Raw genomic sequence first — 13914 nt, 5'->3', positions numbered from 1 at the left:
TATAAAGAATTCTTTATAGCAGCTTCACAATTTGCCTCTACTTGTTTACCAATTGCCAATAGAGAATAAAAAATAGTCTTCCCACATGCTTGCTTTTATATTTTAAAATAAGTTTTTATCTATAATACCTATATTCATTCCTGAAAATACTGTATAACAGTACCATGGCAGCTCCATATGTATTTTTTTCCTCCTACATAATGGTTTTTAGTATTTTAATAGACAGGTCCCCAATATGTGAGCTTAATTTGGCTTTAAAGGATAAACAATCAGTATGTTTGTCGTCCAAAAAAGACAGAAGAATCTGGATGAACATTCAGGGTTTATGAAGTTTTTGTGTATTAATATTAAGCACAAGAACCACATGTTATATTGTGCTTACAAATTCCTTGTCCATCCATCTTTATTTTTGCTTTGCTTCAGTAAAATCAACTTCAGACATTTTGGGTTGGACCTTTTTTTTAGTAAAATTTATTTACTACAGGAACAAATAACTGCTTAGTCGTCAGTATTCATTAATGTTAGTCGATGAGGTACAGGAGTGGATGGGTAGGAAGCTGCACCCACATTTTCAGGGAACCCCATATTACTGGGAAGAGAGGAGGAGGTGGATGTAGAAAGAGTGGTCAGAGCAACAGATCCTTCATCCAGCGTCCGCTTATACGGCACAGGTGGCTCAGCCCACAGGTTTTTCACAGCCAGATAGGCTAGGTATCCCTATGGAGGAGAAGCGGTGGCAAGTCAGGTACCTGTAATCTTATGTTATATTATGGTAAGAAATTTGATCTTGTTCTGGGTGATTTAGAATGATATTACAAAATATGGTATAATAATCAATAAAATATTAGCCTTTCTGAAATAATTGTAAAGAAGATTTATGGAATAATGAAGTATTTAGCTTGATAAGTAATATATTCTCTCAGCTATTTTACAAAAACCACTTTGTTTCCAACAGAAATAAGTGAAATATACTGAGTTTAATCATTTTCAAATGATGAATTGAAAAAGAGAAAAGTTTTCCAGAATAGGATTTTTAGGAGCAAATTGAGAAAACAAGTATTAGGTCCTTAATGTGATATATATGTTTTCTGCAGTGAACAGAATATCTATGAATTAACTATTCTTCCCACTTATTGCAATGCAGAACAATGTTTGAATAAAACTACAAATATAAACATCTAAATATCCAAATATGATTTTAAGATATAAATATCCAAATATGATTTTAAGATATAAATATCCAAATATGATTTTAAGATATAAATATCAAATACAGGCAATCATTTCCCCCTATTAAATATGTGTAATTCCTGAACTAAAATGTTCATTTCAGTATATATATACAGAGAAAATGTGAGTAAAGTGAAGCCATAGAATTTAAAATAGTATCAAAATATTGACCAAACATACTGTAGTAATTCCAGGACATGTTCCAATCAACAATAGTGATTTTGTAGCAGGATACTATGTCTCAAAAAATATTAGCTTTAAGATTAGGCAGCTAGGCTAGTAGAGGATTAGAGGGGGGAACATGCAATAGCATCATTGGAGGCCCTGACTCTTTGAGAAATACAAGAACATTTTTTAGTCCAGATTGAACCCAAACTTCCCCTCCCCACATTATATTATAAAAGTCTCAAATTCATATACCATCTTTATGAAATCTCCTACATATCAAAATAGTATCAATTACTATATGCTGATATTCTCAAGAGCCACGTATATGGTCATAGTCATGCTGGATTTGTGTGAAAAACTAAAGCCCAGAAGGTCCTTTGTAGTAGATAGGAAGCAGTCTTGTCATGGCTAGATCTAAGATCAAATTTTCCTTGGCCACTAATTATTTGGAACTACTAAAATTACAAGTACTCTTTATAACTATATCTTACAAAGCAGTAAAACTAATTGGATTCCTCAAGGGAAAATATGTATTCTTGAGGCCATTGATTGATAAAACATTTCATTTTCCTTGCTTTGGATACAGAGATAAGACCTGTTAGCCTTATTATTTGCTAGATAAACATTAAGATTAACGACTACTATGACAAATCACTGAATTCCCAAATGAACACTATTGGTGGATATTCTATTCCCTTTTATCTTATAAGTAGAACATACACCACTATGGACTGATTCTTAAATCTTACACATGTTCTGCTGATATTCAAAATAGGCCTTTCCTCAATCCAACCTGGGAATATGTTTCCTCTTACTATATAAGTGGACTTGATCAGACGTGTGTGTCAAGACAGGGTTTGCCCTGAACTAAATGTTGAAAAAGTGTGTATTAGTATACTACTTTCAGTTCCAACAAATTTATATCGAGATTCTTGTCCTGAAATTAGCAAACTTTGGAGAAAAGAATCTCAGTGACTCGGATCTAATGAAAAAGGCTCCTGAAAAGGTTTACTCTTTAAGGGAGTTATAGAAATGCACCAACTAATTTCCTTGGGCAATGATTCTGTTTCTGAGCTGTTATGATTCTCTGAAAAAGTAGAATAAACCACTGAAGTGATCTGAATACTTTCTGGCTAATGGCACACAATCTAAACAACTTGACATTCAGGGTGTATGTACAAAAGATAAGCAACACCCAAATATGGACCTACAAATGCTTGATTTCCCATAGGTTAAATCATGCTTGAAGTTGCAGTCACTGTATGTTTAGTGTTATCCCAAGAACTGCATCTTGAAAAAAATTAATTTTCCTCCTGTATCTGTCAGAAATCCATATATTCTGTAGGCAGTGCAATATTTTAAAAATAATACTACATTGTGCTGAATGGTAGACCTGTCAGTACGTTATCAAGGAAAGAGGCTTTTAATAATCCTTGTGTAGGATATATAGTAGAGTGGAGACTACGTCATTCTTGAAAGGCTGGAAGATAATGCTTAAGAGTCCAGGAGAAGGTGGGAGAATGTAATTTTAAAGTCTTGGAAGAAAATTTAGATTACCAAGAAAAATGCAAAACTCTAGGGACTCCCACTTGGTTTGCTAAGAAAAGTGATCTTATTCTTGCATAAATTCAATTAAACAGGTTTAAGGGATTTTTAGTTGAGGCAGGGGTATTGGGAAAAGTAATTAATTATATTTATCCAATAAAACTACCAGTATACTTTCCTCCAAATAATTATTGGTAAATTGGAAAGGAAGAGGTTTTCCATATTGCTATTAAACAAATGAACAGGAGTTGCAACTCATACCTTAGCTATCAAAAGCATAGGAGACTGATTCTTTGGAATATTCCTAATTAATATTCCTTAAAATTATTAGGGGAGATTATTTGCCTGCTTTTAGTAATGCCTAAATCTTGAACTTTTTCTTCTCTTTCTTCTCCAGTTATCTGTTTCCCACATTTTATCTCCAGCTTTATTTCCCTCTTTTTATTTCCTTGCACTCGCCATACATCTATTCAGTAGCCTTTTCTCACCTTCATTCTAGGATGAGGTGGGTTGGGGGTTGTTATTGCTGTTTTGCTTCCTTTTTACCACTTCTCCTAAGATGGAGTAGAATGTGAACAGCATGTTTGATAGATTGCAAATGATGTATTTTTAAAAAAATAAATTGGGCATCTTATTTTACAGATAATTAATGTTAAATCAAGAGCCAGTTGGTGTAGTGGTTAAAGTATTAGGCTAGAAACTGAAATACTTTCTAATCTGCCTTAGGCACAAAACCAACTGTGTGACTTTGGGCCAGTCACTTTCTCTCAGCCCTAGGAAGGGAGCGGTGGCCACTTTTGAAAAAGGAAATGCAACAACAAAACTGCAAGCACATACCCTGTTTCCCAAAAAATAATCCCTCCCTGAATAATAAGACCAATTGGGCTTTTGAGCATATGTGCTAAAATAAGCCCTCCCTGAAAATATGACTCCCCACCTCCTGTACCTCAAAAATAAAACTTCCCCAAAAATAAGGACAAGTGCTTATTTTGTGGGTCAAAAGAAAATAAGACCCTGACTTATTTTCAGGGAAACACGGTATCCAGGTAGTCTCTCAAAATCAGACACAATTGAACAGAAGAAGAAAAACTCAGTAGCCATTAATTAAATTGGTATTAATTCTGTTTTGTATTGATTCTTCCCCTTTTTTGAGTGTGATACATGGTAAGATTTTTCCTTTACTTATTTATTTCTGTGTACTCTTCTTTGGAGTACCTTACAATTCAGGGTTATTTTGGGGTATTTTTTTTTTTAGACAGGAGTATATTTTTTACAATTTTGACCCTGTTAATTACCCCTATACTCAACTCTTGGAAAGCAGTTTATTGCCACCAAGCTTTTAAAAGGGCTTTAAAGAATCCAAGAAACTATGAAAGCGTAACACTCCATCTAGTTAAATTGGCGATAAAATTATAAAGCACTCAGAAAAATACAACTTGCAGAAGAAAGATCTATACTCCTTCTACAAAGTTTAGTCTCAATTCATTAATTTTCTGTTAATTGTGATCATTTCTCTTCATAAATGAGGGAAACTAACAAGAAATCTGCAATTTTTCTGCAATCTTTAAATTAAGACTTTGGTCAAAGGTGTACTTTCTGCAAAATGTACTTAGTAAATTGGCAGAGTAAGCAGTGGGAATTAAAATGCTCTGAGCTTGGCAGGAGGTCAAGTAAGTTGTTACCAATATGTTCTCTGCTGGATATAAAATGTATGTTAACTGTTCGGTCTTCCTGAGTTAAAGAACATCATTCATGGACTAGCCCGAGTTCTGAATTGCTTGACTTTTTTCTGTGCCAAGTTTGTAAATAAATGAGTACTGCTATCGCCTGTAGATGAAGGCGCCTCCTGATTTATTCTATATTTTTGATGGGAAATGTGAGTCACCCAGTTCCATAACAAATGAAGGAATAAACCTGCTTCAGAACTCATTTCTGAGCTAGTTTTTTCATTCCCAGAAATTAAAGAAACTAGATTTTAACTTTAAACTTTTGAAACAGAGTAAGCATATTTTCCTTGTTGTATTTCTATACTTAAAATACTAACATTCCAGAAAATTAGCTTTTAATGTAGGTTGGTTTGATGTTTTCAATAGGAACCATCAACTTTAATTACCAATCTAAAGGAATCAAGGGTCCATTTCAAAATTATTTATGCCTGGAAGCAATCTTTGCAAGAAATGGGCGAACTGGGTATGATTCCAATAAAAGATAATATTGTAGCTCAGGGTTGAATTGTGGGGTCCTTGGTGCTCCCTGAGCTTGGTTTTTTTCATTATCAGAATTGACAATGTTCCCTAGTTTGGTAATGAAACATCTGCAAGAAAACAACCAAGCTCAGAGAGCACCAAGGACCCCTGAGTACGATAGCACAGAAAATTACAAAGAAATTCAACAAACAATGGAAGACACAGAAACAGCAGAAAGCTAACAGAAAATGATATATTTTTTTCAATACACAAACATGAGTTATCTTGTGTAAGCTTCTGACAAAATCTGAGAATAGTACGGGGATACAGAACTTGCAGTGTTCTAAATGTCACTTAACTACAACTCCCATCTCCCTTCTCTATTAGTAAGCAGCCATTCTAGTAAAGGCTGCTAGAAAATTGGTAGTTCAGTGGCATCTGAGGAATTGTAAGATCATTAGGTTTATAATATGATTGTCTATTTAGCAACCACTCTAAATCTAAGTGTTACATAATAGTGCTAGTTTGATTTAACTCAGTCTGATACATTCTTTTGAAATACCTACATTGTAGCAGCGGTACATTTAAGAATGATCAAATACAAATGTTATTCACGCTGCACCAAACTGCTTTTACAATTAAAAAATTAATTTCATTGAAAAGTAAACATCACCCATTATGGAATTATCCTCATCTGATTTAATAAGTAAAGTAAATGATATATGCTTCCTTAAGGCAGTTCATTTGGCCTTAATAAGATGAAATTGCCTTTGTGGCTAATGATACTCTGCAGGGATATACTTTGCTTCCATGGCAGACTCATTCTGAAATAATAATGGATGTACTTGACTGACTCACCCAGCATGGAACAGAAAGGAAGGCAAAGGCAATGCTAGCCCGTGCAGCACTAGTTCCCAGCAGGTAGGAGTGAGTTGACCGGTTCCACTGATTGGTTAGGATACAGAATCCAATAAACCACAGGCATGTCCATGTCACTGAGGAAAGAAGATGACTAAGAATGTGACACAAACAAGTAAGTTGTGTGTTAGCATAAAGTCCTGTGAGACCCACTGCTGTATCTTGGGAAAAATAGTATTTTTATTATTTTATTCTTTTGCCATACGCTATGACACTTCTAGACCACCAGTGCTTAAAAATGATTGGATATTATGTTTTTTTAATGTTGGCATTGTAAGAAAATTTGAGGGTTCTTTAATTCTGTTTTTGACTTGACCAATGATAGTTTTACTTGAGTTTCATGCCGGACCATATTAAAATAATTATGGAATAAATTATTTCAAGATTATTTAAATAATATTTAAATATGATTTGATTGATAGAAGTGGAACTATATTCTTAAAATATGAAATTATTTCATGAAAAGTTTGGCTCTACTGATAAAGATATTATATAAACTCTTCCTTCTAAACTCATCCTTCTATTGAAGAATTGAATCAGAATCTGAAATCTATTTTTGAAATTTTTCTGTATTAAAAAGGAAGATAAAATATGTCACTACATGGTATAGATTTAATAAGTGTACTGCTCTTCACTGTCCAGCCCCAGTACAACTCCTTAATGTAGAGAAAGATAAATTGTATATTTAAAAAGTGATTACAGACAGTCGTCAACTTATGACCACAATTGAGAAGTCATAAGTTGTTGCAGTTGTTGATTACCATGTGACCTGACTCAATTTTACAACTGGTTTTATAATGGTTGTTAAGCAAGTCACTGTGACTGTTAATCAAGGGATAGTTAGAAAAACCCCACATAATCATTAAGTGAATCAAGCATATCTAATATCTGCTAGAAAACAGAAAAAAAAACATTGCAGATTGCACTAATGTGACTGTGGAATGCTGCAACTAGTCATAAATTTGAGCTGGCTGCCAAGCACCTGAAATGTAATTGTGTAACACAAGGAGGGGGGTTGGCAGTCAAGGATGAATCAAAGGAGAGGAGCTGACGTCGCAACGACACAACGTACAATCTTGGAGCGCCAAGATCACAGTCAATACTTTTGCCGCTGGACGGTCCTTTTGGACCTAAACCGTTCCGAAGAAACAGTAACAGGGAAGAGTATGCCCTGCTGATCTCAGGGACACCGCAAAATCTCTGATTGATCCAGGATAATCTCTTTTTGCCGGTGACAGAAGAAGATCTATTGAAGCTGCTGAAGTTGGGACAGCTCCGGAACAGATAGAAAACTGAAAAAGAAAATGTGTCCATCTGGTGAGGAAATCTTATTATTATAAGAGACTATCCTCAAAAAAATTAAAGCTAAATTAAATTTGAAAACAGAAGGGAACAAGTGGCAAAATTAAGCTACACTAGACAGTGTGTTATCTTTTTTTAAAAAATTCTTTTACAGATGGAACTTTTGCAAATATTTCCTATTCTTTAAATTGAACAGATTTTTTCTTCTACTTTTTATATTCTTTTTTTATATCTATGGATTAAAATCCTTTTCCTTATTTTTATAATGCTGGATTGGATGGTGGTGTTTTTTTTGCTCCATTTAAGAATTTTATTTTCTTTAAGCCTGGAATATAAAGAAGATATAAAAGGAATACAAAGAAGGTTGTAATAACAGAGAGAAAGGAAGTAACACTGCCACTTGGAGGCTGGAGGCTTGGAAATATTGCCTTTTTTCTCTTTGATCATTTGACTTTGCATTTCAAGTTTCCTCAGCTTGTTTACAGAGAGTGTTAGTGAGAAGAGCATGGTTTGTTTATACAGGTGCTCTTCGTGAGCTTTATTGGCAGCTGGAGTGGAGTGAAAACAAAGCCTTGTCTTGAAAGATAATAAATGAACTTGCTTTAGATTTAAAAGCTTTGAATGCCAGAGCAGCAGTGTTTACAAGTTGGAATAATGGCGCAACATGAAAAAGAAACCTTAACATTGCAAAAGATTATGTTTGAAATTGAAAAATTATTAGAAGTAACAAGGAAAATTGAGAAGAGATTGGAGAACATAGATCGTAGAACAGTAAAATTTGATGGAAAAATTGAGGATGTTCATCAAATGAAAGTGGAGATCAGAGAGAACTGAAGGAAAAAATAAACAAAGAGACAAGAAAATTGTTGATACTGACAGTGAACTGAGCATGGTTGGAAATGGAAAGAGTGGAATATGGAAAGGGGAGATAGATGGACTGGAGCTCTACCCCAGATCTCAAAGTATAGAAGAAGAAAAAAGAGAAGAATTGATGGAACTAAGGAGAGAAATTTTGTCAGAAGCACTAGTAATAACCAAAGATAAGCTGATCGAAGAAGCAGATGGAGGGTTTCAAGAAGTCCATACAAAATTTACTAAGGAAATAACCAGAATTCTAATGCCACAAATGGCAAGAGTGCACTATTACTGGAAAGACACAGATTGATGTAATGAAAACTTATAATAAAAAATTAAGTCAAATTTAGTTAAATTTAGAGCATTATGTATAAAATGAAATGATAATGGATAGTTAAATAATTGATTGATAATGATAATAATACATATATATGTATTGGTTTGATAAGAGGAAATTTGATATAAATTGCAAATCGTGACTAAAGGAAGTTTAGAAACTGTTATTAAATATAACCAATTTTTATTTATTAATTTTATAAAGATGTAATGTTACTGGATGATATTGGGAAGAGCTAATGGAATGCCATTATGTGATTTTGCTTTAAATCTGGAATATTTTATATAAAAGGACATAAAAACAATTATAGTCAAATGAAGATTGAGGTGTGATGATAGTAATATATATAAATATATTTGAGTTAAAATATACGATTTGATATGAATTGTAGGTGATGAATGTGGAAGGGATGCATAAAGGTTTTTGTAACCAATCAACACAATTTGATGTACAATTTTCTACAATTTGTAATGGAAGATTGTTTTGTGTTTGTGTGTGCATGTGTTTGCCTGTTTGTGTTTATTCAAAAATAAAAAAATCTTTAAAAAGGATGAATCAAAGGTAGTTTTGAAGTCCTTCATAACTTCAAATGTTAAGCAACTGGTCATTAAGCAATGAGTAACTATATGGTGATTAAGTTGTTGACTCTTAGCAACCCTATTAAAAAAAATATTCATAGTGATCAGTCCCTACATGGTCTATCAAATCTTTTATCAGTGCACCCGCTAATGATTGTTTCCATTCAGCATGCTGCTGGTCATCCTCTTCTCTTTCCTTCCACCTTTCCTGGCATTAGAGCCTTCTATAGAGAACTAGATCTTATTATCTAAATAATGTAGTTAATCCTTTGTAAATATTAATAAGAAAGTAGTTAGATCAATACATAAACTATCTTAGTCATACATTTTGAGGGGGAGGAAAGAAAGAAGTTTGAAATAGCTAAAAGACCAGAAAACAAGCTAAAAAAATAAAGTGACCTAAAACTGCAAAGTGAGCAGAACAGAACGTTTTTATCTATTCCTTCCATAATTGTTGAATTTGTATTTTTTCATTAAGAAAACAGAATCTGCCTTTAGCTTCTCAAAGAAACTTACAGGAAGTTATCAGACATATTAAAAACAATAAATAAAGGCAACAAACAGCAACAAAATAACTACAGAGGGCCCCAAATTATCTGAAGTAAAATTTTTAATTGAAGATCCCCATTGAAGAGAACTTATTTTCCCTGGAAACAAGGTATAAAACCTAGAAATGTGCCCATTTTCATCACTACTTATTGTCAATACAAGTAATAAAGGAACCCAAGGAAGATCCTCTGAAACAATTTTTAATAACTGGATAGGTCTAATCTAACAGCAATTGGATTGTAAAATAAAGTTGACATTTTCATTTTGATAGAACTTGTGATTTCAATGGGGAGAGGTGGTTGGAAGACACAATTGTAACGGCTTGCTATCTGGGGGGGACAGTATAGAAGTGAGAAAATATGAGCACAATTTTGATAGATCTATAAAGTAAAATATTTCAAATATTGGGGTTCTCAGGCACCAGCTATCTCCTAATTATTGTTAAATATTGAAATTTAAGCCCATGATTATTTTCAAAATAATGAAAAAATTACTCACTAGAGAAAGTAACATCCAATATAAGGATAGCATACTTGAACTTGTGATTAGTAATGCAAGTATCATAGACATCACAGCCCAAAAAGAGGAGACACTGGAGAAAAGAAAGTACACCAACTGTGATGCCATAGCAGCAGACTGCCCCATTATCATTAAAAATACAATGGAGCTGGGAAGAAGTTGTCAAATTTTGATATCCTTCAGTCACCAAGGAGGCAAATATAACCAGAGAAAACACCTGAGGCAAGAGAAAAAAATGGGCATGTTAAATACAAATGTTTGAATACTATGGGTATTCCATGAAATACAATTTTGCAATCAAGTTTAATGGATCCAAGCATCATTCTTTTGAATCTGCATTGAGGCAAAGAGAATAACTAACCTGATCATTCACCTCTTCTATAGCCAACATAAGGAGCAGGGAAATTGTTTTTATCTCTGAGGGTTAGAACTTTACCTGCGCTCCAAAGGACATACATACTGTCTATAGCACAGCTGAAATAAGGAAGAAAAACAATGATGGAAAATAATTTTCCAAGTAGTCTATCAAGGTGCTATTCACCTGAATTTTCTATGGAAAGGGGGGCACATAATTATTTCATCTCCTCCTCAGGACAAGCAGCTCAATAAAAAGCTGTGTGGATAACTCAGGAAATTTAGGGACTTGAGCCAGTGCTGAATCATACTCATGTCTGAGAATAAACTGCATGCAGCATGCCTTTGGCATACATGCCAAGGCTTAGTCTTGAAGATCTCCATAGATTTGATAGGAATTTTGTTGGCATCTTGCGCTCTTAATGTTCCCTATATCTAAGTGATTTCATGAGACATTAATCTTATTCAAATTGTTCGCGGCTTTGAACTTAATAGCTGGATGCTAGTTAAAAAACCAAAATAACAAGCCTTATTTTACAAGTACTGCAGTATGGAAGTGAAATAGTCACATTTGTATACAAAATGATGACACTAAATTAATATAGTATAGTCAGAAATGCATAATTATTATTCAGATAGTAGAATTTGGTCTATTAGGAAAGAGGGGTGTGAATCCAAACTAGAAGGCAGGCAAGTCAGCTTCCTACAAGGAAAGTCAATGAAGAAGCTGGTAGGAAATCAGAAGTTGCACCTACTCTCACTGCTTTTTTGCCCAACTATGGCAATTCTTTTGTTTTAGTCAGAAAATATCTATGTAATGTCCCAATGGGTCACCGTTATCTACTTTTTTATAAAGCAAAGGACTGGATTGTATTTTAAAATAAAGATATTATGGCTATTGCTGATATAGTACAACCTATCCTAATAATGTATGTTGTCATAGCCTCTTTTTGATTCCCATTTAACATAATGTTGGAACACTATTGTGAAGTTAAAACTGCATCAGACTATATGTGAACCCAAATATAGAAGAAACCACCATTTAGTTAGTACCCTGTTTCCCTGAAAATAAGACCTCCCTAGATAATAAGCCTAATCAGGCTTTTGAGCACATAAGCTAAAATAAGCCCTCCCCACAAAATAGTGCAACACAGCAGCAGTAGCATAGCGTGAGGTGACCACTTACACCACCTCCTGCACCTCAAAAATAAGACCTCCCCGAAAATGAGGCCAAGTGCTTATTTTGGGGGTTAAAAGAAAATAATTATTATTTTCGGGAAAACACAGTAGTGTTATTTTGTCTCACCCCTGCTAGTGTTCTAGCAACAATCTGAGGTTGTATGATGAAGTGCACCATATTGTGGTCCGAAAGGTCCCGCAAGACTGAAGTCATTTTTCTCATCCTGTAGTTGTCTTTTTGTCATTAGAACAAAGCTGAATCTGGAAGGTTGCTGTAAATTGAAGCTGAGAAACATTATCTGGACTTTAAGAATATAATACAAATATTGCTAAGATCCTATCTACCAACTGAATGTTTAAAAAAATATAGTTATTTTTTCAGCGTTCTCTTCTTGCCTTAGCACAGCCCAACAAATCTTTAATCTACCTACCAGGCATATGGTAGATCAACTAAACTGTGATTATGAAATATTTAGAATTAATGTATAGAATTTTCCATTATCTTTTAAAGTAATAATTTTATTTAACAAATATTCCTTTAGTTGCACAAAAACCGAACTAGCAGCTTTTAGTGATAGCCATACTTCTGATATCAGTTTAACAATATAATATTATAGTTACACTGTTGTTACCATCACTCTAAGATATGCCTCAGTTATATGAGGAATTCATGTATTAATACCATTTTCCAGTTCTTATTTAAATTTCTTAAGAGAGCTAATATCAGCTAGCACTTCAGTGACGGAGCACAATCAAATACTACATAATATGCCCTTTCATTTTGTTCATAATGAAATTAGATTCTAATTAGATTCTAATTTCATTAATCTGATTAGTTTTATCTGAATTTTTTTTGCAAAAGTTTTATTATTCAAAATCGTTGTTATTCCCTTGAAAGGAAAACACTTACCTATATGGCTATACAGATTTACTTCTCTATAGCAAATAAGAAATTGATCTATTATTTTAAATTCCATGTCAAATGGCGCTCCAAACACATTCCTTTGATTTCTACTCCTACCTGAGAAGTACTGAAAGATAATGGCTAGTTTTAGCAGAGAGGATCTGTACTGAAATCTCTGCTCAGCCAGATTGACTGGGCAATTTTAAACTAGGCACTGTTTCTCTCCTGTTAGAATGAGGGAAAAGGAAAGGTGTGTAGCCTCCAATTTCTTGAAAAAGATCCATTTAAGGTGCTTTTTGTGTTCCTCAATATTTCACTACAGCTACATTATATTCTGTGCCTTGGGGAAAATATTGTAACCAAGAACCCAACCTGTATCCCTTATTTTTAACCCAGTCTCCTTTCCTCAGGCAGGAATTGGCTTCAATCCCTACTTTATTACCGTATCTACATATGAATATGGACGTCCAAAATACATCCTGAAAATGGCAGATGGGAGAAAGCGAAAAAGCTCAAGTGTAACATTGGAAGGGACTGCACGATAAAGCCTACTCAGAAATGAAGGACATAGCGCTTTACATTTTCCTGAGTATCAGGAACATTTCGGAAGCGCCCTCTTTCCTCACTTACCCCTTGGGGAAAGTGAAGGAAATGAAGTTTTTCCCGCCTTTTCAATCTCGTCACGTGCCCAAGGAGGGGGGGGAAGCGCTTGGGAGAACTCGAAGCTTGAATGGTCAGGAGAGCTGCCAGTGTCCCTTTTCGAACGCTGGAGCGTTCAACAGGGCAGTTGGAAATGACTGTTGGGGGGTGGGGGTGGGGGTAGGAGTTAGAATGACGCCTGAGAGGGTTCTAGAGAACTCCGCGCGCGCTGAGGGGGAAGCAGTGTCTTATTTCGCTGGCCCGAACAATGTGTTGGGCGCATGCGCATCACATTAAAACCGAACGGATTGGAAAGAATTTCCGATACTGTGAAATTCTTTTGATTGTTGCAAACGCCCCGTGGTTTGGCCATAGAGACAGGAAAGGAAAATGGGATAGAGCAACCAAAACTCGGCTTCTCTGAAATCGAAACGTTCTCATTGAGTAAAAGATGAAGGATACAGAATGGCTCCATTGTGAGCCTTGGCGGTATTTTGCAGAGGCCGAATCAGAACAGGCTTGATAGGCAAGTTTTACGCGTTACGGGTAGCTGTTTTAAATTTTCTATCTAGTTTATGGGCTCAGCGTAACTCGCGGCAATCGACGTTAGCCATTGCGCAAGCGCACGACGCAATGTGAAGTTCGCCGGGA

At 34.8% G+C, this 13914-nt stretch overlaps 1 protein-coding gene across 1 annotated transcript; it reads right to left on the bottom strand.

Moving 5' to 3' along the window:
* Window positions 1-309: 309 nt before the first annotated feature.
* On the bottom strand, window positions 310-13376 carry SYNGR4 (synaptogyrin 4). Its single transcript, XM_014052438.2, has 5 exons — window positions 12631-13376; window positions 11848-12005; window positions 10167-10404; window positions 5988-6124; window positions 310-717 (listed from the first exon to the last, which is right to left on the bottom strand). The coding sequence occupies exons 2-5, from the start codon at window positions 11941-11943 to the stop codon at window positions 499-501; spliced, it is 690 nt and encodes a 229-aa protein (XP_013907913.1). The 5' UTR covers window positions 11944-12005; window positions 12631-13376; the 3' UTR covers window positions 310-498.
* Window positions 13377-13914: the final 538 nt, after the last annotated feature.

This window comes from Thamnophis sirtalis, unplaced genomic scaffold (genome assembly GCF_051295495.1).
Source record: "Thamnophis sirtalis isolate CommonGarterSnake01/CBP01778 unplaced genomic scaffold, rThaSir2_p1.2 scaffold_4, whole genome shotgun sequence".
Lineage (NCBI taxonomy): Eukaryota > Metazoa > Chordata > Lepidosauria > Squamata > Natricidae > Thamnophis > Thamnophis sirtalis.
This window is presented reverse-complemented; position numbering and strand designations above follow the sequence as displayed.

What these genes read in the sequence shown, in the direction of transcription:
- SYNGR4 (XM_014052438.2), bottom strand. Translation starts at nt 11,943, where the DNA reads ATGAGAAAAATGACTTCAGTCTTGCGGGACCTTTCGGACCACAATATG. An exon ending in TTGCTAGAACACTAGCAGGG is followed by an intron (nt 10,405 to 11,847) that starts GTGAGACAAAAT and finishes CTCTTGCCTCAG; the next exon opens with GTGTTTTCTCTGGTTATATT. An exon ending in ATTGGATGTTACTTTCTCTA is followed by an intron (nt 6,125 to 10,166) that starts GTGAGTAATTTT and finishes TTCTTTCCTCAG; the next exon opens with TGACATGGACATGCCTGTGG.